This window comes from Podospora bellae-mahoneyi, chromosome 2 (assembly GCF_035222275.1).
Source record: "Podospora bellae-mahoneyi strain CBS 112042 chromosome 2, whole genome shotgun sequence".
In the NCBI taxonomy this organism is placed as follows: Eukaryota; Fungi; Ascomycota; class Sordariomycetes; order Sordariales; family Podosporaceae; genus Podospora; species Podospora bellae-mahoneyi.
Window position 1 is genome coordinate 4,433,070 of NC_085881.1, and position 27,026 is coordinate 4,460,095.

General features: G+C 52.2%; 13 protein-coding genes across 13 annotated transcripts; 7 read left to right on the forward strand and 6 right to left on the reverse strand.

Moving 5' to 3' along the window:
- Positions 1-1,537: 1,537 nt before the first annotated feature.
- Positions 1,538-3,578, reverse strand: CNB1 (Calcineurin subunit B; the record flags this gene model as incomplete). Its single annotated transcript, XM_062876956.1, has 4 exons — positions 2,409-3,578; positions 2,281-2,333; positions 2,075-2,148; positions 1,538-2,015 (listed from the first exon to the last, which is right to left on the reverse strand). The coding sequence occupies exons 1-4, from the start codon at positions 2,458-2,460 to the stop codon at positions 1,538-1,540; spliced, it is 657 nt and encodes a 218-aa protein (XP_062735603.1). The 5' UTR covers positions 2,461-3,578.
- A 28-nt stretch (positions 3,579-3,606) lies between these two features.
- On the forward strand, positions 3,607-6,152 carry EPL1 (Enhancer of polycomb-like protein 1). Its single transcript, XM_062876957.1, has 3 exons — positions 3,607-4,114; positions 4,254-5,024; positions 5,083-6,152. Exons 1-3 carry the CDS (start codon positions 3,968-3,970, stop codon positions 5,908-5,910), a joined length of 1,746 nt encoding a protein of 581 aa, XP_062735604.1. The 5' UTR covers positions 3,607-3,967; the 3' UTR covers positions 5,911-6,152.
- A 2,019-nt stretch (positions 6,153-8,171) lies between these two features.
- Positions 8,172-9,236, forward strand: KAE1 (putative tRNA threonylcarbamoyladenosine biosynthesis protein kae1; the record flags this gene model as incomplete). The annotated part of the gene is made up of 1 exon (XM_062876958.1): positions 8,172-9,236. One exon carries the CDS (start codon positions 8,172-8,174, stop codon positions 9,234-9,236), a length of 1,065 nt encoding a protein of 354 aa, XP_062735605.1.
- Positions 9,237-9,285: 49 nt separating this feature from the next.
- Positions 9,286-11,659, reverse strand: GAL83 (galactose metabolism-related protein). The gene is made up of 3 exons (XM_062876959.1): positions 10,474-11,659; positions 9,797-10,394; positions 9,286-9,736 (listed from the first exon to the last, which is right to left on the reverse strand). Exons 1-3 carry the CDS (start codon positions 11,271-11,273, stop codon positions 9,689-9,691), a joined length of 1,446 nt encoding a protein of 481 aa, XP_062735606.1. The 5' UTR covers positions 11,274-11,659; the 3' UTR covers positions 9,286-9,688.
- SPT4 (transcription elongation factor spt4) lies at positions 9,897-12,695 on the forward strand. The gene is made up of 2 exons (XM_062876960.1): positions 9,897-12,302; positions 12,360-12,695. The coding sequence occupies exons 1-2, from the start codon at positions 11,656-11,658 to the stop codon at positions 12,388-12,390; spliced, it is 678 nt and encodes a 225-aa protein (XP_062735607.1). The 5' UTR covers positions 9,897-11,655; the 3' UTR covers positions 12,391-12,695.
- Positions 12,546-16,160, reverse strand: APL4 (clathrin associated protein complex large subunit). Its single transcript, XM_062876961.1, has 5 exons — positions 15,629-16,160; positions 15,400-15,523; positions 15,135-15,323; positions 12,984-15,078; positions 12,546-12,926 (listed from the first exon to the last, which is right to left on the reverse strand). Exons 1-5 carry the CDS (start codon positions 15,636-15,638, stop codon positions 12,840-12,842), a joined length of 2,505 nt encoding a protein of 834 aa, XP_062735608.1. The 5' UTR covers positions 15,639-16,160; the 3' UTR covers positions 12,546-12,839.
- Positions 16,161-16,574: 414 nt separating this feature from the next.
- Positions 16,575-17,435, forward strand: QC761_0044780 (uncharacterized protein). Its single transcript, XM_062872395.1, has 2 exons — positions 16,575-16,802; positions 16,862-17,435. The coding sequence occupies exons 1-2, from the start codon at positions 16,768-16,770 to the stop codon at positions 17,088-17,090; spliced, it is 264 nt and encodes an 87-aa protein (XP_062735609.1). The 5' UTR covers positions 16,575-16,767; the 3' UTR covers positions 17,091-17,435.
- A 185-nt stretch (positions 17,436-17,620) lies between these two features.
- On the reverse strand, positions 17,621-19,428 carry CMD1 (calmodulin). The gene is made up of 7 exons (XM_062876962.1): positions 19,193-19,428; positions 19,000-19,056; positions 18,918-18,933; positions 18,632-18,757; positions 18,499-18,569; positions 18,302-18,443; positions 17,621-18,250 (listed from the first exon to the last, which is right to left on the reverse strand). The coding sequence occupies exons 1-7, from the start codon at positions 19,193-19,195 to the stop codon at positions 18,216-18,218; spliced, it is 450 nt and encodes a 149-aa protein (XP_062735610.1). The 5' UTR covers positions 19,196-19,428; the 3' UTR covers positions 17,621-18,215.
- Positions 19,429-19,553: 125 nt separating this feature from the next.
- tlg2 (t-SNARE affecting a late Golgi compartment protein 2) lies at positions 19,554-21,216 on the forward strand. Its single transcript, XM_062876963.1, has 3 exons — positions 19,554-19,852; positions 19,915-20,477; positions 20,538-21,216. The coding sequence occupies exons 1-3, from the start codon at positions 19,830-19,832 to the stop codon at positions 21,023-21,025; spliced, it is 1,074 nt and encodes a 357-aa protein (XP_062735611.1). The 5' UTR covers positions 19,554-19,829; the 3' UTR covers positions 21,026-21,216.
- Positions 21,217-21,752: 536 nt separating this feature from the next.
- Positions 21,753-22,876, forward strand: QC761_212310 (uncharacterized protein). Its single transcript, XM_062876964.1, has 4 exons — positions 21,753-22,054; positions 22,316-22,400; positions 22,551-22,611; positions 22,675-22,876. Exons 1-4 carry the CDS (start codon positions 22,050-22,052, stop codon positions 22,734-22,736), a joined length of 213 nt encoding a protein of 70 aa, XP_062735612.1. The 5' UTR covers positions 21,753-22,049; the 3' UTR covers positions 22,737-22,876.
- Positions 22,877-23,017: 141 nt separating this feature from the next.
- clc1 (Clathrin light chain) lies at positions 23,018-24,295 on the reverse strand. The gene is made up of 3 exons (XM_062876965.1): positions 24,082-24,295; positions 23,786-24,006; positions 23,018-23,712 (listed from the first exon to the last, which is right to left on the reverse strand). The coding sequence occupies exons 1-3, from the start codon at positions 24,122-24,124 to the stop codon at positions 23,254-23,256; spliced, it is 723 nt and encodes a 240-aa protein (XP_062735613.1). The 5' UTR covers positions 24,125-24,295; the 3' UTR covers positions 23,018-23,253.
- Positions 24,296-24,428: 133 nt separating this feature from the next.
- QC761_212330 (uncharacterized protein) lies at positions 24,429-26,483 on the forward strand. The gene is made up of 4 exons (XM_062876966.1): positions 24,429-24,941; positions 25,021-25,112; positions 25,174-25,374; positions 25,439-26,483. Exons 1-4 carry the CDS (start codon positions 24,844-24,846, stop codon positions 26,233-26,235), a joined length of 1,188 nt encoding a protein of 395 aa, XP_062735614.1. The 5' UTR covers positions 24,429-24,843; the 3' UTR covers positions 26,236-26,483.
- Positions 26,286-26,939, reverse strand: QC761_212340 (uncharacterized protein; the record flags this gene model as incomplete). Its single annotated transcript, XM_062876967.1, has 2 exons — positions 26,286-26,658; positions 26,731-26,939. The coding sequence occupies 2 exons, from the start codon at positions 26,937-26,939 to the stop codon at positions 26,586-26,588; spliced, it is 282 nt and encodes a 93-aa protein (XP_062735615.1). The 3' UTR covers positions 26,286-26,585.
- Positions 26,940-27,026: the final 87 nt, after the last annotated feature.

Consider the following 27,026-nt stretch of genomic DNA (forward strand, 5'->3'; position numbering starts at 1 on the left):
TAGGTTGAGACTGTTATCATGGAGAGGTACCGTAATGTAATGAGATGACAAGCATGGCAATGGAAACTATTGATCGATTATTTGTCTGGTGATCATGGCCGTCTCTCTCTCTCACTCACACACACACACACACACACACGGATGGTGCCTGCGTTGGATACTCACACCGAGGCACACCTCGCCTAAGGGGTGGGTGATTTCTTTTGACAGGAAAGCAGCAAGCATAGCGTAGAAGACAGATGTGAGGCGCACACCGGTTTCATAGTTTTTCTTCTTTTGTTTCAAGTAACAACCTAGGCTGGGCATATCCACACTCACGCGGTGTTGTCATGAGTTTGCCTACCACGATCCCTAATCTCTCACTAGGTAGCTAGGATCGCTCATGGAGGTAGGCGTAAGTACACAGGCAAAAGAGTTGGGGAGGAGATGCGGTGATGGCTTTTTGCTTAGATCTGTGAATGGGTGGGGTTCAGCCTTGATGCATGTCAGTTACTGATCCCTTCTAACAGGGTGAGAGGATGTAGGCGGGTAGGTTGGCGATTGAGATTTCCAAGTTGATCTACTGCCAGGTTGACGCAACGGCAGCCAAGTGGAAAGCTTTCCAGGATGTGGGAGAGTTGAGAAACAATAACAGGGCGTTTGCCTGGAGGTAGTTGCTTGTTTTGGTATACTATGGGGGGACGGGGTAAAAGCATTTCTTTACTGCTTGGCTCTTTCGACAAAATGACATATCAGCCCTCCTACCTTGCTTTAGAGTGGAGGTAGATAGTTTGTGAGTTACAGGTAGGTACCTGTAGTATAGTAAAGAGCACGCGGGACATGGAGTCTGTCCACTGCCTACATGCCTCCGTGTACAAAGGGGGGTAGGCTAACCCCCTTCTTGCCCTCTTGAAGTGCTGATTTTGAAAACGGAAAGACGTTCCGAAAAAGATGCTGGCTGTTGCTACAGTATATATGTATCACACTTATCTTGCTTTGACTAGGAATGGAGGGGCTAAGTATCTTCTTAAACTTTGTGTGAACAAAAGTCCATTCCATTTCAAGCCATCACTAGTTGCTTTGTTGTTTATATCACTTATTCGCTGTGATTCATGGCGAAGAGGATTCAAAATACTTCGGCTTAGGCCCTTTGCCAACATACTCACCGACTCAAAAACAAAAAGTTGAGACTGCCGGTGGGAAATCAAGGCTTTTGGGAAATAGTTCAATGGGGGCTTTGGGAATGGTTGACAGAGAGCACTGTTGACATAAATCAATATACGGCCAGAAATAGTTCAATAGGCCTGCCTTTAAACACAGTTTACTACCTTCTTGCTATCATCACTGGGCCTGGCATCTTTTGATGGTTAAGGAACAAGGCAATGGTCTTGACGCTAACACTTACAGCAACTCGAGGCTGAGAAATCAGCATAGAAGTAGGGTAAGAAAAAAAGAACAAATCAAGCGAAAATCAGTAAGAAAGAATTGTCATTTCATTAGTCCATTTCATGCTTCGTTTCATGCCACCTTGCTGTGTGCTGTGCTGTGCTGTGCTATTCTAGAAAACTCTCTTGTTTGGTTGTCTAATGTTCGCAAAGCATGCCTGCCCATCATTCCTCTCCCCAGGTCTAGAATTGATCTGTTCATCTTGTTTTAGCAAACACAAGCCCTTCGTCACTTCGAAATCGAGGGAGAACATACCTAGCGTCATACTCATGCTGACATCCGTATTCTCCACCATCTTGGTAAACTCCTCAAAACTGATCTTCCCGTCCTTGTCCAGGTCGGCCTCCATGATGGTCTTGTCCACAATCTGCTGCAGCTGCTGGTCCTTGAGGTTGTTGCCCACCATCATCTTCAGGACGATGAACAGCTCGCCGTTGGAGATGTAGCCGTCACGGTCAATGTCGTAGACCTTGAAGGCGAACCGGAGCTTCTGCTCCTTGTTGCCCTTGGAGGAGAAGGCGGAAAGGCCAGAGACGAACTCTTGGAAGTCGACGTCGCCGCCGCCGTCTTCGTCGAAGATGGCAATCATTCTTTGGGATGGGTGTTAGTATTTGGGGGTTGGATGAGAGGAAGGGGGGGAGGTACCTACCTGGTGGCGAGTGGGTTGGAGGATATTTGAGGGAGTGAAAGGAACTCCTCGCGCTCGATAGTGCCGGAGTTATCCTGTTTGTGTTGAACAAGTCGTATTAGCCCCATATTCGTCATGTCTCTCCCATTCTCTCGGGACATTCCCATTCTCTTTCCTGTTCCTATTCCTCGTTGATCCTTGTTCTAACGAATATGAAATGAACATGCCTTATCCAACTTCATAAACCTCTTCCGCAGCCGGTCAACTTCATCCCTGTCGACTATTCATGGTGAAAAAACCACATGTCAATAACTTGTCCCCATCATTTCTCCTGAATGTCATGGTGAAAACCAACAGTTGGACCCCTGAACAATGTTGTCCAGCACGCTGCTGGTCTGGTTGCCCATTTTGACTGATAATTATCTTCCGCCGAGTATTATATTTCTGCCTGTATGCTCTCGTCTAGAGAATGTCTTCTTGAAGAAGAAGGGAAAAAAGTCGGTTGGAGCGGTTTGGTGCTGTCGCGAGTCGTCGATGGCGGTAAAGGTGCGGCGGAGGGTGTCGATCAAGTTAATGAAAGAATGCTGAGTGTTGAAAGGGTCAAGTTTGCGCAAGAAATCAAAATCAAACAGGAGCAGATATCAAAGAAGGTTGCTTAATAAAGCTGCCCGCTACTCTCTACTCGTGAGATATCGATATCGGCGCAGGCGGTCGGCGGTCGAGGCTGCAGGAGCAAGTAGTGTAATTCAGTACCCAAGTTCCAGGTTCGTCGTTCGTGATATTGCAGCGGAACAAGTCGATCCGTCCGTCTGGTAAGGCTGAGGTTCGTCTAGTTCAGGAGCTTTTCCCCAACTCCTATTTTCGATGAAGGTTTGCTTTGCGATCAACAACACACGGCTTCTGGACTCTCTCCTAAACCCAACTGGCGGCGGCGACTTGCGAAAAGCGGGGTGCGGCACAAGACAGAGGTTCCAAATCAGGCCCCCCAGCCCAGGGTCTGGCGGGGAGTGGGGGTGATCTCAAGCCACAAGCTGCCGCCACACACGGTCATCATGAATGACGCACGAGCCACGTTTATTCCAGGTTGCCTTGGCAAACGAAGCGAGGCAACAAACGGGCAGGGCCTCACCTTGATTTGTTCTCACCTCACCTTGCGCGTCACCCCCCCCCGACCGCGAAACAGCGTCGCGTTCAGGCGCCCATCCATGGCAAGCTGAGGAAGGCGAAAGAACGGAATGCACGTGCCAGACACACCACAAAGAGAGGAGAAGTTGTGTGAGAGATTGAATTGCAGTTCAATCACACTATAAAATATCGGTGGTTGATGATGATGATACTTTATGAGATTTCAAATAAAGTGGCTTTAAAATGTCGAATTTGAAGCTAAAAAAAGCCCATTCCCTTATTTGCAGTGAACTAACAATGAAAATAAAAAAAACTGACGTCAAGACATTGCGCGGCTGTGAATTGTTCCAAGCATCTCCTCTCCAAGATGAGGGATGCGCTCTTTCGCAGCAGCAGAGCCTGATTTTTAGGTGCAAAGAGGGGCAGATTGCTTGGTGTTTGTTGCTGCTGCTGCGCCCTTTGAACAATTTACTGGGCGTGCGCGCTCTCCCAATCGGCTAGGCAGGTAGGGAAGAGTGGGCACGTTCCCCCCCTTTCAAAGAGCCCAGCCAAAGTCAGCCAATCGCCAGAAGCGTCCTGGAACACGCCGCCAAAACAGCAAATTCTGCGCCAGAACTTCAACGACACTCCATCGCGATACGAGACTTTGGCCATCAAAATACCACCAACAACGCCATTTTTGCATCCAAAAAATCGATACACTCCTTTCGCAATTCCCGCTGAATGATTTAAAAAAATTTATTAGGGGTTTCCCCAGGCTTTTTGCCCCTCTCACCGCCCTTAGCAGCCATGGCGACCCGGAAGGTTAGGATCAAGAAGCTGGCTCCAAAAACGCCTCTATCCGTCCTCAGAGAAGACCAAATCGACCCTTCAGAATACGAACAACTCACCTCCGAAGCCCAAATCGCAACCGGTGTCGAACAGGCCGAGGAAAATGTATGTCAAAAACTCACCTTGATTGACGGCCACGTGTCACGTGCACCAGCACGTGCACGGACCATATCAAGTTGCTCTTACACCACAAGACTTACCCAACAGCACTTGATAGCATCTGATACTGACCTTGAAATGACAGGAGTACCATCTTCAGGCAGTCCTGCAGCATGCAGGTGTCGCTGCCGACAAGGAAATTCCCGTCCCACCACCACAGGAGAGCACACTCAACTATGACGAGCTCTACTCACAGCGGTGCTCCCAGCCATCAACATATATCCGCTTCTCTCAAACAGTAGAAGAATGCATAGGATGCATGTATGACATGACGGAGGAGGACGATGTTTTTCTCAAGGCATACAACTCAAAACGAGCCGCCTCTGCCCAGCTCTCAGAAGATGACTTTGAGAAGATCATGGAAGTGTATGAGGACACCGCCTTCATCAAAACCCCGTTTGCCTCAATAGACCAGACAATAGCCCCATATGAGGAGATGCTCCAAGGCCTTCAAAGCTTGGAGAGAGGAAAGGTCATGCCTCACGCCAAAGAGATCTATGAGTATTGGAAATCACGGCGGCAAGCTCTGAGCAACCGACCGTTACATCCCACTCTCAAGTTTGAGATCTCCCCTGACAGTGATGACATGGACCCCTATGTCTGTTTCCGTCGGCGAGAAGTACGTGCCACTCGCAAGACAAGAGCACGAGATGTGCTGTGCGCAGATAAGCTCAAGCGACTGCGGAGGGAGCTTGAGGATGCGCGCCAGTTGGCCATGGCTGCCCACCAAAGGGAGCTTTTCAAGGCCGAGATTCTCAAGACTGACCGCGCCATCTTTGAGACGCGCGGGACACTCAAAGAGCTCAAGGTCAGGTTGGGGATCAAGACCGACGACGAAGATCTCGTCAACCAAAAGGTCAGTCTATCATGCCCTCTCCTACTGCCACCCTCAACGGATACTGACCCGTCTCCAGCCCCAGAAACGAAAAGCGCCAGAGGCCCCTGCCGTCCAGCGACCCCCACCACCTGCCCAACTTCGTATGCCCGTACGACCAGATGGCCGTCCTGCCGAGGCAGATCTCTCGCAGCTGGCTGATCGCCTTGCTGAGAAGGAGAACGAGCTCCGGATTGATATCGAGAAGAAGGTGCTGACCCATAGCGAATGGAATCGCAACTATGTGGACTTGACTAGGGGTCCGTTGTCTCCGGTGCATGGGCCCCTTCAAGATCCCAATTTTAGGCCAGCCAAGACCCAATATCTGATGACACCACCAGCTTCGGCGTCGTCGGTATCCATGGAGGAACCCACCCCTATGGAGCTTGACAAGCCAGAAAAGCCACGAGACTTTGGCCCGCTCTTGAAATTTAGGGGAGTAGCTCCGGATGAGGAGTCGAGAGCAAACCCGCCATCGTACCGTCGGCGTATTGGTCGTCTCAATCGGCTGTGGATTGATCGTCGTGGCTTGGCTAGTCCTCCCCGTGAAGTCAGCGCAGAACAGTACGACCGCTGGAAGTATGACCAGTCGTCGGATGATGAGGACGAGCCCGAGGTGTACGAGGTTGATCCCTTTGATACCCGGGCACTGAAATTCCGCGCCTCTGTCCCGCCTCCAGTGTGGATGACACACCGAGTAGTTCCTAACTCAAGAACTATGATGCCAGCCGCGCAAACTGCGATGATGCAGCAACAACAGCATCAGCATCAACAGCAGCAACATCCAATACCACCAAACCAACCGGCGTCACTACCAGCACAACTACAGGCGACGAAATCGCCTGCACAAGTGAAGGGAGCAACATGAAGTTGTCCTTTGTGCTTTTGTGTATTTCGCCCTTATTTTTCCCCGTCGCCCGTTCGGGATGCGACGGGAACAGCAAGCCACAAAGGTGGTCTTGCTCTGTATATCCCCTCTCTCAACACTCCGATAGTGCATTAAGCGATGGGCTTGAAACAAGAGGAGCCCGTCGTGGCTGGCGAGGAGTTCGGTGCAGTTGGTTTTTGTGTAGCATATAATTGCGGAAGCGAGCGGGCGAGTGACGGATGATGTATAGACGACGGTGAAGACTATGCCATAGACATAGACGTCAGGGACAAGGGCCAAGGCGTGCCGGGCGGCTGAATAATAAAAAAAGAAAGCAGTGATATCTGCAAACACTAATTTGTCGTTCCAAACTTGCCGAAGTCGTGGTATTGGTGTGAGAATTTGCGCGCAGAATCGGAGGCGTTGTTTGGGTCCCAGTTATAGGTCCTGAGCGCCGATGGTAGCTCGACAAAGTTTATCCCACAACCAATTGTGGAACTCACTTCGCAACCGTTGAACATCGACATGGCCGAGGGCGGATGCAACGCATCAAGGCAGGTTGTGCCCAACGAGGCCGAGAGCATAACTCGAAGGGCTTTTCGCAGAATGCTGTGCAGAACGTTGGAAATCATCTTCCTGGCGAAAAGAAAGATGTCATCCCGCGAGGCAAATGGTAGCCGATGCGCCGGTGATTTTGCATCCCTGGGTGGAGTGATTGTTGGCGAGGGCTTTGTTCCACAGGAGAAGCACAAACCAGCAGCGGGCTCAGAAGCAATTCCCAGCTGACCACAGAAATGTGGGTCCACCTCTCATCCCAGCATGACGACCCTATCCGGGGGCGAACGGCAGGATGAAAAGGAGGAGCAATATGTGCAATACCGACGCCGGAATCGTCGCGAGCTCTGGACATCGGCGTGAACGGTTCCGCTGAAAACTCTTGCGTGCTCTGCTGCTGGCACCGGCCGAGACCAAGGCAGAGGCAGAGAGCCACATGCGCGGGAATTCCGGGTCTTGATATCTGTGCAAGACGGCCACCCCGTAGAGTAGAGGAGAGCGCAAGCTTGTCAGATGAAGGGAAAACCAAGCTGTGACAGATCTCGAACACCGTAGCGATCCTGAGCAGGAGCGAGGCCACGTAGGAGTGTGGTTCGCCGGGGACAGATCAATGGCGAGCAGGCAGCTCCCGTGAGGGAAACAAGGCGCCATTGGCAGCTCCCGCGGGCTGATGCCGGGTATTTTTGAAGCAGATAGATTTGGAAGACTGTGATAAGTTTCCTCGAGGACGACGGTGTTTTGTGCGCTGATCGTGCATCTCTGGGTAAAAGCAAAGTCAGTCTCGGAATCATAAGCGCCGGAAGAAAGCCTTCCGCCAGGATGGAGGACGCCGTGGCAGGCAAGCTTGAGGTTTCCGGAGAAGGAAAGCAGAAAATAGAACATACCTGAAGAATCGAGAGATCACGGAGGAGGAGATATACTCTTCGCCACCGGAGGTGCGGTCTTCAGGCTGGGAGGAGGGTGAAAGATCAGCATTGCTGGAGATAAGCACCAGAGCTCAGCTGGGACCCATGCGCTGGTCTTCAAGGGAGGAAATCGGGGTCAGAAAATGGAGGAGGGCAAAAGTTTTTGCAAGATGATGGTACAGACGAAGGAGGGAAGGCTCCCGGTGTGCCGGACATCATGGTAGGCAGTGTGTTGTGTGTGTGGAAGGATTGCTGATGTCGACAGCGATGGCTGCTAAAGAGAATTGGTACTTTCTCAGTGCAGTGGGGCCCACACTACCGAAGCCCCCAAAAGCCGTCGACTCCAGTCTTGCGGAGCCCTGCATCCTGATCCAATCGGGAAGTGCGCACGAGCCAAGATGGAAGCTTCGGTACGTACCCAGGCAGATCAACGTCCTGACCCCTCAGGGAAAACCTATGCCCCGCTGACGAAATATCCGTCCCGTCAAAAAGCTACCCCTCCTGCAGGCTATCGGCGGCCATCAAAGTTAATAACAACGTCTAAGAGACGAAGGCATTTTGTAGACTAACAGAGGCCTGATATTCACCTCGACTCTCTACGACCTATCAATTGAGTTTCTACACGTCAACCCGACTCCTCGTCCCAGCAAGCAACAACGCGCAACAACCCAGCGAAGTTCAGCCACCTCTCAACCCTCCACCACACCCCCACCATCCTCATCCCAACTCTGAATACTATCTAATCCGATCACGTCTCAACCTCACTCACCACCACCACCAGCACAACCACAACCCCGCAACATGACAGACCTCCTCAAAAACCCCCGCCGAATAGCCCTCGGCTGTGAGGGCTCAGCCAACAAACTGGGCATTGGCATCATCCTCCACGAAAACGACACCTCTACCGTCCTCTCCAACATCCGCCACACCTTCGTCTCCCCCCCCGGCACCGGCTTCCTCCCCAAAGACACCGCCGCCCACCACCGCTCCTTCTTCGTCCGCCTCGCCCTCCAAGCCCTCCGTGTCGCCAACATCACCATCCCAGATATAGACTGCATCTGCTACACCCGCGGCCCCGGCATGGGCGCCCCCCTCACCTCGGTCGCCATCGCCGCCCGAACCCTTTCTCTCTTGTGGAACAAACCCCTCGTCGGCGTCAACCACTGCATAGGCCACATCGAAATGGGCCGCGCCATCACCGGCGCCTCCCACCCCGTAGTATTGTACGTTTCCGGAGGCAACACCCAAGTCATAGCCTACGCCGAGCAACGCTACCGCATCTTTGGCGAAGCCCTCGACATAGCGGTAGGAAACTGCCTAGACAGATTCGCCCGAACACTAGAAATAAGCAACGACCCTGCCCCAGGGTATAATATCGAACAGCTCGCCAAACAAGGCGGGCGCATCCTCCTCGACCTCCCCTATGCAGTAAAAGGGATGGACTGCTCCTTCAGCGGGATCCTAACCCGGGCGGACGAGCTGGCGGCGCATATGAAGAGCGGGGGGAAAGGCCCAGACGGGGAAGCGTTTACACCCGCGGATCTGTGCTTTTCGCTTCAGGAAACGATTTTTGCCATGCTGGTCGAGATCACGGAACGGGCGATGGCGCACGTGGGGAGTTCCCAGGTTTTGATCGTGGGGGGTGTGGGCTGCAACGAAAGATTACAGGAAATGATGGGTGCCATGGCGGCGGAGAGGGGGGGGAGCGTCTATGCCACAGACGAGAGGTTCTGCATCGACAATGGAATCATGATTGCGCACGCTGGGCTGCTGGCATACGAGACTGGGTTCCAGACCCCCATTGAGGAAAGTACGTGTACCCAGCGGTTTAGGACGGATGAGGTGTTGGTGAAATGGAGAAAGTGATGAATAATACCAAAGAGAAGAAAAAACAAGGTTTCACACCGAACTAAACAAACAGTTTGGACCCCTTATGAAAAGGTAGTTGTATTTGTATCTGGTCGGGCTGGTGGCTGTTTGGATCAAACAGTCCATCACCCCACCCACTCGTCATTTCCCCCGTTTCCACAAAAGCTCCCATATACATGATATCGAGACACGCAATTCTCACATGAGCCCAAGTGATATCTCTTTCTCTTTCAGACCATCAAAAACGTAGCCCCCCCGGCATACACACACACCATCATCTTCTGATGGTGTTACCAAAGTCTGGCCACCAATTCATATTACTCCAAGAAACCCCGGCCTCTAAAAACACTGCCATGCATAAAAACAAAGCCCTGCCTCCCGCCACCACCAATCCATGATAGTAATAATTCTTGGAATTAGCGTTAAATCATGTAAGAAAAAGGAAATATCTAGATCCCTTCTGTCGTCGTGGGCTTGTACATGATCGTGGTCACATACTGGTTGGTACATGTCAGCTTACCATCAACAAAACTCTTATTACTACAAAATAAACATACCTTGCTCTTATATCTCGTCGTCGCTGAAACTGCCAAAATGTTATTCTTGATGCTGCTCGTCGCCAAGTGATTCAACACCGTATGGTTCGGCATGTTCAAGACGCTATTGTCGTCCTTGATCAGCGTCGCCGCGTTCAAAATCGGCTTGCCCAAGAAGCCGGGAAGTGCTGGTGGCATGGGGAGCTTCTCAATCGCCGAGCAGGCAGTATTGTACTGTGGCGCATCCTCCTGCAGATCAAAGTCGAGGAGATATCTTGGGATCTTGTGGGCAAACAGCTCGGCTGGCGGACAGTCCCTGAAGCTAGCTTTTGGCTGCTGCTGGTTCGACTCCTCTTCCGAGACGGGGTTCTGCGACCTCTCAGTCGTCTGCTGTCCGTCCTTGGCCGGAGCTCCAGCTGCCGCGGCACCACTACCACTTTCCGCGGCGGAGGGGAGGTCGTCTGGGTTGACTTCGATGTAGTTGACAAGGTTATTTCCAAAGTCGACAGTTGTTGGGAGGTCGGGGGATGTCTGCATTTGGCCATCTACCAAGAATCGAATGTGGTGGGTGCCGGGGAGAATGTTAATCGTGGTCGCAAATACACCTGGTCGTCCCTCGCTGTGTCGAGGAAAATCTTTGTTAGCCTCTTCTTCAGAACCGAAATTCTGCGCTGAACGGGGTCTTCAACAGCACTTACACCGGGTGTAACCTCGTCTTGCGATTCCACTGAAAGATGGTCCCTGTAACGTAGACCTTGTCACCTCCCCGCTTCCATTCTAACCTCGTGGGCACCGTCGGCCTATTCTTGTCCACCAAAAGTCCCTCTGGGTCATCGTCCTCCAACACCGAAGCATTGCTGACATTTGACGGGGGGCGCACTAGCCCTTGCGGATCCAACTCCTCGACATCCTCCAATGGCTGTCCAATATCGGCAGGCGAGATAATCGGCGACCCGGGCGTGTGGACCTCCTCCTCGATGGGGAGGGGCAGCCGCGGCGGGCGCGTCATATACGACATATCTTGCAAGCTACTATGCGGCATGACGACGGATTCGTATATGTCTTCGGACCTTGGTGAGCGGGGCGACCTCGGGGACGAAGGCGAGTTGTGAGAATAAGGGACAGCCACGGGCTTGGCGGGCTCATGCGAGGGGCCGGGTATGCCCTGCTTGACGTCGACGGGCTTCGCAACCGTCGTGGAGCGGTCAGCCGTCACCGAGGACAACGGGGTGGAATAACCCGGGGGGGATGCGGCGCGGGGTCGGTGCTGCAGTGATTTTGGCCGGTTGCTGCTGCTGGACGGTGGCTGGACGGCGGTGCCCTGGGCTTGGGTGAGGGAGGGTTCGGGCGGGGCGGCGACCCGGTGAGTCTGTACCGGAATCGGATGTTTGTTATCTCGCCTCACGGGCCGTGGAGACTCATTTTGGCTTCCTGGGGCGTTGGATTGGAAGGATGACGACTGGCTCGTGGGTTTTGATGTGGAGGGGCTGTTTCCCATTTTTAATCAACCTTTCTTCTCCGGGCGTGCCTGCTGTCCGATAGCAGCACACGCGAACCCGAAACAAAATCGGAGGGTGGGAGAGCAGTGAAGTTTGGGCTGGCGGGTACGGGGTGGTGCTGGGTGCTGGGTGCTAGGAGGTGCTGGGTCCTAGCGGAGTATTCGCTATGTAACAGAAAAACACAACAGATGGGAGTGCCGGAGAGCGATAACAAAGGGGAGACTGGCTCAACTTGACTCCGATACGGTTAAGAAAAGAAGCGGACGACAGAGAATTCAGCCAGTTTCAACCGCGGGTAAAGCCAATTCAGAAGGTAAATGGTTCAGCAGATGGAGGTGCTGAGGTCCACTGTCTGGGGGTTCAGTCGTTTTTGATGGATCGATGAAAGATCCCCCCCCAAGCAGGTTTCCCCTCGCTCCACCACCACAAGTCATATGTGGTCCGTGTCACCCATGTCACCCAGAGCCGGGGTCCCAGTCCCTGCCCAGCCAATTGCGCCCCCACTGGTGGACGTCTTCGTGCATCTTCACCAACTGGTTGCAACTCTCACTTACATACATCCTCTCACGCATCAAAGGCCTTACTTATTCAAAGCCCCCGCTCACTTCTACCACCCCCCACTTCACTTCACTTCACTTCACTTCACTTCACTTCACTCTTTCTCATCCCATCTCTCATCCCCTCTCATCCAAAATGTCTGAAAACTACGTCGCCCCCGGCCAACAGCGCTACCTTCGCGCCTGCATGGTCTGCAGCATAGTCATGACCCATCAGCGTTTCCGAGACGAAGGCTGCCCCAACTGCGAAGAGTTCCTCCACCTCCAAGGCTCCAGCGAGCAAATCGAGTCCTGCACCTCGTCCGTCTTCGAGGGCCTCATCGCCATCGCCGACCCGACCAAGTCCTGGATAGCCAAATACAACCGCCTCGACGGCTACGTCCGCGGCACCTACGCCAACAAGGTCCTCGGCCAGCTGCCAGACGAGATCCGCACCATGCTGGAGGAGGAGTATAGGATTCAGTATATCCCGTAAGTTTAGCGCGCTCTTTCGACTCATCACTACTATGTGCTAACTGTGCATGACAGGCGCGATGGTAGCGCTACAGAGGCGGACTGAGCAGAGTTATGGTGGCGTGAGGTGATGAGATGAAAAAATCTATCATAATTAATGTAGCTGTGTGCGATTGAAGCTTTTTTCTTGCATCAATAGCGGGTTGGGAATGGCGCAAAATTAATTAGGACTCGAAGACTTTTGAAATTTCAAGGACGTCTGTTTTGGGTACTTATGTTTTGGAAGCTGTTTCGAAGAGCCGCCAATATCTTGCACCTAAGGCAAGGTCACACTATCATCACGGTATAATCTGGATTCTTGGAGTCATCACCACTATCAACTCACACCAGTAATATATTTAGGTTACCACGCTTTCCCCCCTCCATGATGTTTTATTGTGCTGTTAACCGTCCGACGCCCCGCAGCCATCACAACCATCCATACGTGACAGAAAACGCCCACCCGAATCCCTCTTCTCCGCACTATAGAAACCAACCATCGCTAGCATGACACCATTAAGCAGGCTCCTGCCAAGCAACCACATCCATTACCTGTCCCGCCCCGGGGTGAGTATACCCAATCTTCAAGCGCAAGCGCAGAGGCTGTTCACAGGATTGTTAGCAAAGTACTTTTGTACCATGGAACGTACAATCACTTACCCCCTTGCAACCCGCTACCCTCATCATTTGTGTGGCCTCAGCACCATGCGCCACATCTGTCGATGAAATGCTGAGTAACTGCAACTTCTGTGATTTTGGCACAGCAGCCTGCAGCCCAACATTGGAGAGAGGGGCCCCAGACGTGTTCTTGAATCTGGCGATGGCCTGAACTGTGCCTTCCGCGTTTCTTTGTGTCTGGATAGTCACGTTCAGGCCGTTGTTGTCGTAACATGGGTATCCAACTGGGGCAGCAGGAGCAGCGGCCGCCTGTGGTGCTGGGACAGCATCCATGGAGAAGAGGGCAGCGCTGGGTGGAGGGGCGGCAGCAGCCGGGCCGGGAGGTGGCGTGGACGTTGGTCCTTGCGAAAAGAGATCCATGATCGAGGCCACATTGGACTGTGCCGGAGCTGGCGAAGAGCTGGTAGGAGCCGGGGCGCTGGCTCCTCCAAGAATATCCGCAAGCAAATCCGCGTTCTGAGTGCCATTGACTGGCGACGGGGCCGATGGTCCGCTATCGCCCATGAGGTCGAAAAGAAGATCCTCCTCTTTCGGCTTGAGAGACTTGGACTTCCTGTTGTCCGCCTTCTTCGTCTTCTTCGCCGCTTCGCCAAGTACTCGTGATGATTCCTTGATCTGAGGAGGCGGCATCTTCTCGAGCACACCACGGCGAATGTCGTCGTATGAAAACAGGTTGCTGAACTCAACCGCACGTTGTTGCACCTCGACGTCCAAACTTGTCTGGTGGTTTTGTAACAGGCGCCGTATCCGTTCGATCTGTGCTGGCTCGGAGAACCTGGTCGTGAGTTTGACCAAGGCTGTGATCACATACTCGGTGGTAACCTGAGTACCATAACTGCTGCTAAGAATGGTGGAGAACAGATCAACGATTTCGTGCTCCTTGACTTCCTTCACCAATTCCTCCTCCTCGTACTGACCACGGAGCAGAGCATCGCCATACTCACCAATACACCAAGCACCGGCTTGTGTCAAGCTCTCCTGTGTGATGTCCATTTTGAGATTCGCGTAAAGCTTTTGTACGGCATACGTCTGAAGCTCAGGGGTTGTGGCGATAAGACGAACGAAGGACGACAAGATCGGCTCCTTCACGTAATTGCCCGCCAAGCTCAGCACGCGCAACATGGTATCGAATTGCCACCTCTTGGTTGGTGCATAACGGTCCGCAGCGACGCCAATTTGGGTGGTCATGGTTGGCTTAAACTCGTTATCAGCCACCTCCAAGAATGCCAACAGTTCCCTAATGAGAACCCGAACATTGCTCTCGTTGATGAGGGTAAAGCTGAGGTCCAAGGCTCTTCTCCTGATGCTGATATCGGGATCCCTCAGACACTCCAAAATAGTGTTCCGATGTCTCTGTACGGCATTGGTATCGATGGCCACCACCTTGACCAAGGTGTTCAGCGCGACGTAGCGAATGTTGTTATCCTTGTTCGTCAAGAACTTGCCCAGAATATTCACACCCAGAACACGCAAGCCAGAGTCCGCCTCGATATCCAGAATCGTCCGTACCGCCTCGTAGAGAATCGAGTTTCCAACATTCTTGGAAGAGTCGGTGTTGGTCGCGACCTGCGCGAGAATATCGTTGATCTGTTCTGTTACCTGGGTATCATTGCGGGCCAAAACACGAAGCAACCGCAGAAGCTTGACCTGCAAGAAGGGGTCTGTAATTCCAGTGACGTCGTGCTCAGGGGCATATCCCGAGGATGCCAGCCCCTTCAGAATCCTCACGAGAGCAGGGACAAACTGCTTGAACTTGTCGACAATTCCCTCCTCACCGCCCTCGGCTTCGTCGGCCTCGCAAAGACTGTTGACCAAGGTCAGGCCGCAGAGCAGCACGCCGTGATTCCTATCGGACAGAAGCTGGCTCGCCTTTTCGATAAAGTGTTCTTGTAGGTCTGGTACTTTTCGACAAATCCGCATGGCGCAGAGGGCTGCTTTTCGTCGAATATAGGGGTTCGCGGTGGATATCAGGTTCTCGATCTGACTGAACAAATCTCTCGACATTTCGACCGAGGCGATGTTTCCGAGAGTACACAAGGCAAGACCGACCACGTATTGATTAGAATGTTGCAGGTCACTAGTACCATCGAGTCAGTTGGTTGTAGGATTCTCTGCCAGAGCAAATGGACGCACTTTTGGAGAGAGTTGGTGACCAAGGTGAGAACCTCCTGGTTCTCGTCCAGCAGCAAACTTGTTGCCAAATGCCCTAACCGCTTGTCGGCGAAACGAGGTGATGCGAGAAGCTTCAAGCACTCAATCTGGCCGAAATGAGTGCGCTCGCCAAGCGTGAAGAGGTAGAGTAGCTTGGCCACATTGTTCCGCCTGTACCGTTCCTACTATCAGCACACACACTGCCCAACCCAGACTGTCTGTCTCCAGGGGTCGATGATATATGTACCTGACACCGTGGTCTGCGCTCTCTTCCCTGAAGCTGGCACGGATGGATGCGCTTTCTTTCTGAATGACGGCTCTTTCGTCGGCGATGGTCTTCGCGGCGCGTACGTTGCGGATGAACTGCTTGACTGTGGGGTTGCAGGCACGTCAGTAACTCCCGATACGGCTGGCTGGCTGGCGATACATTGGCGCAGATGTAGGTAGGCAAAGGGAATGGCGGGCATTAAACTCACGGGAACTCATGTTGACTTTATTAGGGCCCTCGTAGGGGCCTAGGGGAGAATTCGGTCCAGAATTGAGAGCGGGAGGTTTGGAGGAGGTTGTTCGTGTGTTCGCTAGTTGCAGACCGTTGCCGCATTACCAGATGGTCTCTCACAGCGATGTGGCTCTGCGTGCTGTCCGCTGGAGGTTCAAGGTGGCAGCTGTCGACCCATGTCGCATTCGGTGCCTCAGGCAGCGTCCATTGCGATTGGCGTCTGTTCCAGACCCTGAGGGTTCAGAGTGGGTCACTTCCCCCTTTCAATAATCTCGACACTTGTCATTTGAAGAGGCCTGCAAAGCATAGGTGCAATGGAGGGTTTCAAGATGGAGAGATGAAATTCTGTAGAGAACCAAAAGTCCCCGTCAGAATTGCTGTCGTTGTGTGTGCTCGCTGAGGCTATCTCACCATGGCTTCAGGTCTCTCACTCTTCCAAGGAACCTGAAAAAGGGGTAAAATAGGGGCTCCAGGCAAGCACACCCTGACTGACCCTTTGTCAACTAATGGACTTTTTCGACTCTTGCAAGAGTCTAATTCATATCATACAGCTGATTGCGTAGACATCAAACTTTGAACGAGGTCTATGTAAGGTCAAGATAATCTTTTGGTCATTGTTTAGGCGCTCAGTTTTAGCCTTCGAGTCATGACCGAAAGAAGGGCTGAACCAGACAAACATTGAGTGTTGCTTTCAATTTCTCACGATACGTGGGTTGATATCTCAAACTCATTTCATAGGAAGAGCAACCGCTGCAACGTGCGGCTATCCAGAACAATAAACCATTACAACTGTTGCTCTCAATCGATTAATCCCTTCGCGGAACAATATCCAAGCGATTATGGAGTGCATACCAAATGCAAGGCCGTTGAATGTAGATAAACTCGACCCGACTGACCGTTTAACCTCTGACACAAGCCACGAACCAGCCAATATCAAACCCAAAATTCTCTTCACTTCATTTACATCTCTCGCCTCCCACAAATAAGAAAGCTCCTAGATATTCCCATCCCTCCGACCTCAATCTCACACCAACTCACCACATACATATTTCTCAACCATCCACCTCAACCTCCACCAAACCCACCCTAAAGCATCCTCTAGAGCCAACAACCAAAATGGAACCACCACAACCCCCCAAACCAATCCGATTGTAAGCCCATTTCCCCCCTCACCGTCCCCATGCTCCCCATCCATCTAACAACCTCTCAGCCCCCGCTCCAAAAGAATTCTCCTCCTCGCCTTCGCCGCAACAGCAGCCTTCCTCCCCCGACCCTCCTCCTTTGGCTCCGGCGGCGGCGGCGGCCCAACATGCGGCATGAACGCAGTCATGATCCCCACCGCCATCCGCCTCCGCGAGAGCATCAAAGAACGAGCTGGCGGGACTCGCAGCATCCCACGACCGCCCCTGTATCTCGCCCGATCGACAACAAAAGCTTAAGAAACCGATCATAAGCTTTCGACCAAAAGAGACTTTGCAACACTTGTTCAAAAGTCTCACCAACAAAAATGCCAGAGAGACACTGAACAAAAACAACGTGTTGCTTCCCTCTCGGAAAGGTCATCGAGTAAAAATCTGAAAAAGGAGGAATGGAGTTATTGCCTGGGCTTACACAACTAGCTGGTAATGGAGGAGGATGGGAAGAACTACACGTAAAGAAAGGAATCAATGGAAAAATCACACCTACTACAACACCCGACATAGAATAATTACACCCAACCCACCTCACCTCACCTCTCGCATCACATCGGGCATCATCTACACATCCTCCCCTTTGTTCCTCTAACTTAGCCAGCCCTATAGGGCTGAGCCTCGTTTTCGGCTTCCCTAGTACCTAGTATCGTCCAGCACTGCCACAATCATCATGCACGAGCGGGAGGAGGCGGATGCTTCCTTGGGGGACCAAGATTATTATATACTAGCGGCTGGCTCGGCAAAAATGACGTTAATGGTCAGCTTATTATTCCCCCCTCTCTTCATTGCTTGTGTCACTTGTCTTGTTCCTGTGTAACTTTGGGCAATTGGGTACACACACAAGTCTATTCCCTTCTAAAACAGGCTTCTCATTATCAACCCTACACTAAGAATATCCCGCTGGACAAAAAGAACATCGCGCTGAAGTCGAAAAGGCAAAGAGTCGTCAAGACAAACAACGAGGCGGTGGTCAGCTCCCGACCTTGAATAGCCAACAAAAACAGACTAACCCCCTCGACCCAGAAGGCAGGCTTAGAAGTCTTTTGTGTTTGCTGAATGATTCCCACCCCTTCAATCATCAATCACCACCTTCACTGTTTGATGCTTGGTGTTGGCGTACCCCACTGACCCCTGAAACCCCCCGGAAAAGGGGAGCATCCTTAGGGTGGAGATGGCGTCAAGCATGATGCCCAATAGAGAACAGGGGAATCCCTTGCGATTGATGTTTGATATCAAACCTCTGGCGATAAAACCCGACCCGACGCTGACCGGGGCAGACCCATCCAGAATGAAGTAGAAAGAAAAATCCGAAACATTAGACGCAGGTTTTCGTAAGACGTGACGTTAAATGCAAATTGGCTGCTTCGGAGTTTACTTCTGCATCATGAGCTGCACGAACTCGTTATCTGTAGATTGTCAGCATTTGCCGTGTATATATAATATGAAAAGGTGCTTACAGTCAATGCGACCATCACCGTCTTGATCAGCCTCCCTGATCATCTCATCAACCTCGTCGTCGGTGAGCTTCTCGCCAATGGAGGTCATGACGTGACGCAACTCGGCAGCCGAGATGAAGCCGTTATTATCGCGATCGAACACCTTCAAATCCTGATTAGAACCAATTGGAAGGTACCCTCTCTGAGAGTATACACACCTTGAAAGCTTCACGGATTTCCTCCTCGGAGTCTGTATCCTTCATCTTCCTAGCCATCATAGTAAGGAACTCTACACCTGGTCAGCCATGTGGTCGTGTATAGATGCGCATGCGCGCAATTGGCGGTGCCTACCTGGGAAATCGATGGTGCCGTTGTTGTCCGCATCGACCTCGTTGATCATATCCTGGAGCTCTGACTCGGAAGGGTTCTGTCCCAGCGAACGCATAACGGTGCCCAACTCCTTAGTAGTGATTTGTCCTGTTTACCGCTTTAGTGATTCGTCCATTGTATAAAAGGAAATAAGCCAGGCGGAAATCATCGTTATCGTCGTCGTATGAAACGTCGAACGTGCAAACGCGAGCCTCGTTGGGCGGGGTTGGAGAGATTTGGGAAACTCGGCTACAGGGGAATCACTAACCATCACCGTCCTTGTCCTGTTCAAGAGGTCAGCAAGTTTGCGCCAGGAGGAACCACTGATAGAAATAGAAAGGGGAACATACGAAGAGGGAGAAGGCCTCCTTGAACTCAGAAACCTGCTCCTCGGTTAGAGAGTCGGCCTGTAGCGAACAACGTCAGCTTGCGATGTTCTCCTGAATATGTGTTGCGAATGCCGCCTCATTGTCCCCTCAACCGCGGGGTTGCCAGGCAGTTGGTTCAAGGTCTCGGGCGCATCTGTTGACATGGAAGACTGACCATCTTGATGTGTTTGTAGTGAACGAAAGTTGGTTATGGATGCGTGGAAGCGATTCTGAAGGGATCTGATCTGGCAGCAGCGGTGTTTGCAGAAGGCCAAAGAACGAAGTGTAGTGTCTCGGCGAGCTGATGGAGTCGTCGTGAGGGTCAGATTAAATGAGACGCAAGCTTTCGAGAAGGGATGCGGGGCCCCCCCCTTCTGGAGAGGCGCCCGGGCCTCCAGCGGGCCTGCATTGCTGCCTTCTCCTGGGTGCGCGCAACTGCCAAGGCACCACGCCGCCTTCTGTTGGCGTTGGCAGCTCCACCGTCACTGTCAGCCATGTTCCATAAGACCCACAGGTGCTGGCAGCTGACGGCCGCCCTTCCCCCAAGGCTGTTCCAGCTCTCCAGCGCGCCAGCCAAGGGGTCCCAGCCGGACCTCTCACAGCGCCTCCTGCAATTGGCAATTGTGTCTGCTTCCAGTTGGCGTCATCATCCAGAGAGCGAGCGAGTAGCCGGAGCGCATTACGACGGTGATTTACGATGTAATGTCGCAACATCCACATTTGCGGCAACATACACCACAAGACGGCCCCTCACTCCTTTAGAACTTCCCATAGCGAATTGAAGGGACCACTTTACCCTTCCTGCGTCCGCCATGTGGCGAGACCGCACAAATCTGTAGGTGGCAGCTTACCAGTTCGTTCTGTTTGGAAAGACGTGAGCTAACGTGTTTGATCCAGCTACATTTCGTACCGGCAGTCCTACGCCCACCACCCGGCACAACGAAATCGATATGGGCCATCCACCGTGGGCGAGCGCTTCGGCGGAAGCAGCGGCGCAAGCACAGGAGTGCTCTTCTCGGCAGACGAGGACCGCAGGGGGCTGTTATCTGCTGGAGCGTACGATGTGGACGATGGCGATGCCGTGATCGAAATGGACTTGCTTCCCCCACGATGGGCCGACGTGTCAGACGAAGTCAGCGAGATCTTGGCCGATATTGCGCAAAAGAGCCAGAAGCTGGAACGGCTGCATCAGAAACATGTGCTGCCGGGGTTCAACGACGAGGACACCAAAAAGGCCGAGGAAAGAGAGATTGAGAAGTTGACGCAGGCCATCACGAAGGGATTTCACGACTGCCACGGATGCATACAACGGATAGAGCAGATGGTTCGTGAGGGCAAACAGACGGGCCAGATGAGCAAGGCCGACGAGACTATGGCCAAGAATATTCAGGTGAACTTGGCCACCAGGGTGCAGGAAGCGAGTTCGTTGTTTAGGAAGAAGCAGAGCAATTATCTGAAGAGTAAGAATGCACCCAAATTGTCAAGTATGGAGCTATGGCGGATGCTGACTTTCTTTGCAGAACTCAAGGGCATGTCTGGACTGATAAGCCCGATGGACCAAACGTCGACATCATTAACTGGGGGTGAACCATCTCTTATGGAATCTGATGCGGATAGAACTTATTCGCAAGCTACACTGCAGGCAGCTACACACCAGAAACTTCTCCACTCAAACGACGCTGCCATTGCGCAACGCGAGCGAGAGATTGAGGAGATCGCACAGGGCATTATCGACTTGGCGAATTTGTTCCGCGACTTACAAACGATGGTCATTGACCAGGGCACCATGCTGGACAGGATAGACTACAATGTCGAATCCATGTCGAGCGACGTGAAAGAAGCTGCCAAGGAGCTCAAAGTTGCTGAAGGATATCAGAAGAAGACGATCAAGCGGAAGATCATCTTACTTCTGTTGCTTCTAATCGCCGCGGTAATCATATTGCTGGTCATCAAGCCCAAGAACCACGGGGGCTCACCACCCAGCCCCCCACCAAGCGAGGACGATTAGAGGGATCACAATACACACTTGGCACGGCGCATATTTGGAGGGTTTGTTTGACTAGTGTAGAAGGGAGGCTTCCAAGGACTAGAAGAATGCTCCCAGACTGGAGCAAAGAGCGCAAATGCTTTTGTACCACCTAATTGAGATATGTATGGTATTTAATACCTATATGCCACTGCCTTTCTCCTTCTTAAAAAGTGGACCCGACAGGGTTGAAGCTTCACAAGCAAAAGGAGGAGCCCGGCTGGAGAAAACGACGTAGTCTCCTGTTGAAAATGACGCTAGCCATATAGAGCCAATATTGACTCAACATCAAAAAATGGTGAAAACGCACCAAAACACAGGGTGTTTTCGTGCAGGCCCATCCGACAAATATTTCAACGGCCTCCCACCACAACAGCGAGCACCTCACTGGCTTCGGCCCGCAATTGAATTATAAGACCGGTGTGGCCTTAGTTGGTTAAATTGGCCGGTTATTCAATTGGCTGGTCAACTGGGTGGTGGTGGTGAGTGGTGGTTTTAACTGGGTGCCGTCTAAGTTGCAACCGCACCAACGCGAGCCATTATTCAACACCTTCGATGGCCACGATGCATATCAAAACATCTGTGGCATTGAATTCCAGGTCAAAAGTCCACCAAAACGTGCCAAACCAGGTGCAGATTGGAGCTAAAGAGGCCTTGCAAATGTGTGTGGTTGTGCAGGCGGCCTGCTACTGGTATTTTTGTATGATTTTCAACATTGGTGCCAAATGTGGCTACGGCCGTTTTCAACAGGAGACTACGTCGTTTTCCCCAACCCGGGCTCGAAAAGGGGCTCGCAGCCAAACAATCTGCTTAGTAAACCCGGAGCACAGACCACACCTTCCCCGGTTGCAGCCCGCTTTGCTCCGTCATTCCGCTGCCCCAAGCTTTCGAACCTCTTGCTGACCACCCGAATCAATTGAACATCAGCTTTGTTTGTTGTCGCCGACGCCGAACCGCAAAAAAACACCAACCGCACTTTTATAAATCTCCGCTCACTTTTCTCACAATGGGGTAAGCAATTCCTCGGCTTAAGGGATAGGAGTTTGGAGGGGAGGGGAGGGGAGTGGAGGAAGCTTGCAATTCTCGCGCATGGGGGAAAATACCGACGACATTGGAGGGTCATACGATTGCGGTTGGAGAGGGGTTGAAAGCGACACCACAACAATCACGACGTGAACAGCGACGGGGAATAGAGTAGTGTGGTTGAGGGGAAAGAACCGAGGGAGAGGATATGGAGAGAAGGAACAGAAAAGGCTAATGGGTTGTCTGTAGTCTCGTCGACGCTCCCAACAAGGTCCCCCACCAGCAGCGGGTTTACCAGGCTGCCTACCGGGCTCACACTCGTATCTGGAGAATCGTGAGTGTTCCCCTTCCCCAGTCGCAAGGAAAACAGAGGTGGAGGGAATCTGTCCACTGGAAAGACTTGGCGGTCATTCAAAACCAGAATATGGACATGACAACACGAGGAATCAAACATGACGTACTAACCTACGATTCCCTCAAACAGAGCCCCCGCTCCGGCCTCATGCTCACCCCTTACTACGCCCTCATGTGGGGTACCTTCGGTGGTATGTATCACTCCTTGAGAGTACCAGCAAAGACAGTTAGTTTGGCTGACAGAATCAAAACAGCCTCCATGTACGCCATGGGCCGTCAGGTTTGCGGTTACAAGACCTGGTTCGGCAAGAACTAAGCCTACCGCATATCAGATGATGCAGTTTAGCCGTGGGAAGTGAGGGGAGATAGAACAAGGCGGGGATCGAACCTTGGACCACCGCTGGAAACTTGTACATGTGTGTAGCAAGAGGTTGCTGAGAAACAGCAATAGAACGGAGGTTGCCATTATTCACCATTGTGTTTCTTCCATGTGGTGTGTCCTAAGATGGCGCGGGATAACTAAGCTTATTCGGTATGTCCGCCGATTGCCGAGGCTGATATGTTTGATGAATTCTGGTTGGTCTTCTTTCACTCTAGCAGTTGTATTAAAGTCACTTTTTGTATGCTATATGTTCCTTTGGCAAAACAAAAAGCTGTGCTCCCCTTGATCTTTTGACGCCTTCACCCTTAAAACCCGAGAAGTCCTGTGCAGCAAATAAATAAAGCCCCATTTAAAAGTACATTAATGCGAACAGGCCATGGCTCCTCGTTGTAATTTATGATGGGTATCGTCACCACCCCTTTCAGCTCCCAACCTCCAACTCTCAACAGGTTTAATAACCCTCAGCACCGGGGGCCTTCTCGTCCTTGCGTAAGCTGACCAGCAACTCCCTGAATCGTTCCTTACCAGAGCCCGAAGCACCGCCCTTCGCGCCCTTGCCGCTCACATCGACGATCTTGGCGATGCGCTCCCAGCTGGTGCCGCCCGATGTGGTGTCCTCACGGCTGGCCAGGAACTGCTCAGCCTCCTTCCTTGACTGGGCAATGGTTTTCTCCTTCTTGTTGTTGTAGTTCTCGTAGAAGTCATCGATGTTCTGCTGGGCCTCCTTGACCGTCTCGGCGCGCTGCTGGGCGAACTGCTCTGCCCGCTTGGCGTTGCCGGCGTCCCGCTTCTCCCTCCACTCCTTAATCACTTGGGGCTCCTCCTCCTCTTGGGCGTAAGCGTTGTAGCCGGAGTTGTAGCTGACGGAGGGACCGGTGATGGTGGCGGTTCCGGCGGGGGGGGTGAGGCCCTGATAACTCGTCAACGTTGAAACTCTTTATACACAGACACAGCGGCATGTAATGTTGGGTGTTCTTCCATACCTCATTTGGGCTGGTGATGTCAGGGAATTGGCTATCAAACGCAGCACTGTTATTGCCGGTGGCAGAGATGCCGCCTCCTAGCAGGTCGTCGTCATCCTCGTCGAAGCCGGCGTCCTCGACTGTCGCGAACTGGTTGGCGTCGTCACCGAGAATGGCCTTCTCACGCTCTAGGAAGTTGCTGGTAGTGGGAACCTCGGAGGCATCCTGGACGCCGGTCTGGGCTGCATGCGAAAGTGTTAGAAGCGACCTGTTTCCATCCAAGGTACAGGGTATATAGGGGGCTGCAGTCGACTTACCGCCGGAGTCGAAGTCCTCCAACGATGGGAATCTGTCAGCCATGGTGATTGTGTCTGGTGGTGCCGAAGTTCAAGCGGGGTTATTCGAGGAATATGACAGAATGGAAGGTTTGGAGGATAGGTGGTGGTGTTTGTTCGAATAAATCCAGAAAGAGGTGCCTTTGATCGCGCCAGGTTGCTGCGCTTGCGCTGGGCTCCGGGGGCTCTGGCTGGCTGGCACCTAGAGCTTGCAGGAGTGATTGGCTGACAAGGGGGGGGCACCGGCATATGCTTCAATCGGGCACACTGCCACGACTATGCAATAATCAGGTACCGAAACAGTCTTTGATGCATTTGGAGCTGGGCAACAACTTCCCAGATCCATTTAAAGCTTCCACATCCCCATCTACTTTTCCCATTTCATCTCTGCAGCAAACAAACAAAAAACAAACTGCGCATTCACTCTGTCCCATCCTTCTTCTCTGCCTGGCCACTACGCCTGGACGTTTGGTAGGAAGTGTAGCTCCTGATAGTGCGATTACTCGTGGCAGAGCTCTTGCAAGCCAAAGCAAGCCGCGACGTCCGCTTTCTCAAAGTTCGGCCATCTGAACCGTGATTTGAGAGCAAGCTTCTGATTGGGGACCCATTCACAACCACCCCCATTATCATCAGATTTATTGCCCGTCTGCTTCAGTTTCGGCCATCTTGTGTTCAACCAACCCCCGCTGGCCATAGCAACACATCCACACATTTTATCTGTTTTTTCAGTCTGTATATTCAACAATGGCATATACCGATGATGCCGTGTTGTCGAAGCTCTCGGCTCTAAACGAGACGCACGAGAGCATCGCAACGACAGCTCAGTGGATCATGTTCCACAGGTACGTTTCGACCTCAATTTAAGCAGAGTCTCGATGAGACTTTTTCTCTGCTTTTTGTAGATGCTAACTGCGTCTGTAGGCGCCATGCAGCCCAGACAGTCAACCTGTGGCTTGGTAAACTGAAAGACCTACCACCGCCCAAGAGGCTCAACATGATTTATCTTGCCAATGGTGAGTGCCGTCCTCGACTAAGTCGCTGGCTTTGTTTTCACCTTGCTGACTGTTAATACAGAGGTGACTCAGCAGAGTAAGGCTCGCCACAAGGAGGATTTCATCATTGCCTTTGCCCCTATTATCGCCGAGGCCACGGCGTCGGCATATAAGGGTGCCAATTCCGAGGTTCAGAATAAGCTTCGCAGAGTTGTGGATGTCTGGAGGGATCGCAGCGTCTTTGACAGAGAGACTATCCAGGGCTTGTATGAGCGCATGGGAGGTTAGTAAAGTGATACGGCAAATTTGCGATTCCGTGGCTCCTTACTAACGAATTGTTGTTCTAGAACTTGACAAATCACGCCCTACTAACAATGGCGGTACCTTTGGCGGCTCTGGTTTCCACTCGTCAGGCCCACCTGTTCCCTCTGAGCTCATGCCGTTGGTTGCTCAACACCAGGCCGTCACTAAAAGTGCCACTCCCATGAAAGCCGCTCTCAGCAACGCCCAGACAGAGTACGAGAAGCTTTCCGACCCAGCCACCGCACAGGCGACGGTGCTGCCTCTTCAGGCGGCTCGTCTGAATGGGTTGCTCAAGAACCTGGCCAACGCCGAGGGTGCTGTTGCGGAGAGCCTGCGCACCCGAAAGGAGATGATTAGAAGCCTAGAGAAGCTTTTGGCCGAGAACCAGAACGCTCTCCAGCAGGAGGAGGCTCAGATGAAGCTGCTCAGCGGCCGTAGGACTGAGATTGAGCACAAGAAGAACCAGGTCGAGGCAACCATCCTTGGCGGCCAGGTCACCAAACAGGAGGATAGAACCTCTACCGAGCCCGAGCCTCCTCAGTTTGAGGCACTGACGCCACCTCCCCAGAGCGATGCCGACGATGAGCACGTTCGGAACGACCCTATCAAAACCGAGCAGAATGGCAACAATGGCGTGCCTCAGCAGACCCCCACATTTCCAGTAGTTGCCCCGGGGATTGAAATGCTGTCTAGCGTTGCTGCAAACTACCAAGCTGTACCTATCAACGGGTCCAATAAGAAGCGCAAGGTAGCGCCGTCGGATGACTTCCTGGATCTTGAAAACGATGGCATTGACGAGGATGTTAAGGAGATGTTGCGGAAGGATGGTCAGAGTGCCTGAGATTGCTGGGTTCCGACACTGGGTTAATCTAGGAAACACGTTTTCTGAAATCTGCATACTGGAGGTTTCATTGCATTTTGATTGTGTTTGTATATACTCCCCAGACCAGCCACCAACCTAAGAGTGTAGGTATAACGCTCTAAATCCTGTCTGTTCTGTTGTACAATAATATACTTTCGACTGAGCCAACCTCCCAGCCCATCCATTATGCAAAACCCCAACCAACCCAATTGGTATCCCAAAACGCCGTTATACCCAAACAAAGCAAATATTCATGTGTGTCGTGGTGGATGTGTGTGTGTTTCATCGAAGAGAGTGCCTCTTGATAGGGAGTTGTAGGTAGGTATGTTTTAAACACGACCATCAAGACCCGAAGCCGCAAGGTATGGCCACCCGAGGATCATGCCAATGGCAGGGAAGTAACTGTATCATCGCCGTCAAATGTTAGCCATCTCTTCTGTTGATTTGAATGGGGGGAGAGAAGAAAAAACATACACAGCACCCTGCTTTCCAACCCTCTTGATCTGTCTCCCCCAGTCGGCGGCGGCAGAGTTGGTCGAGACGGGCAGACGCTCAAAGGGGGCGTGCTCGAAGGAGCGGGCGAACTGCCGGAGGGACTTGTAGACGGAGAAGGTTCTCTGTTGCTGCTGAACACCGCGGAAGGCGACGTTGCGGGCGGCGAGGCGGGCAAGGATGGGAGACATTTTTGATGTTTTGTTGGTTGAAGTGGTGATGAATAGAGGTTTAGTTGAGATGTTGGTACTAAAAGTACACAGAGAGAGAGGAGATTG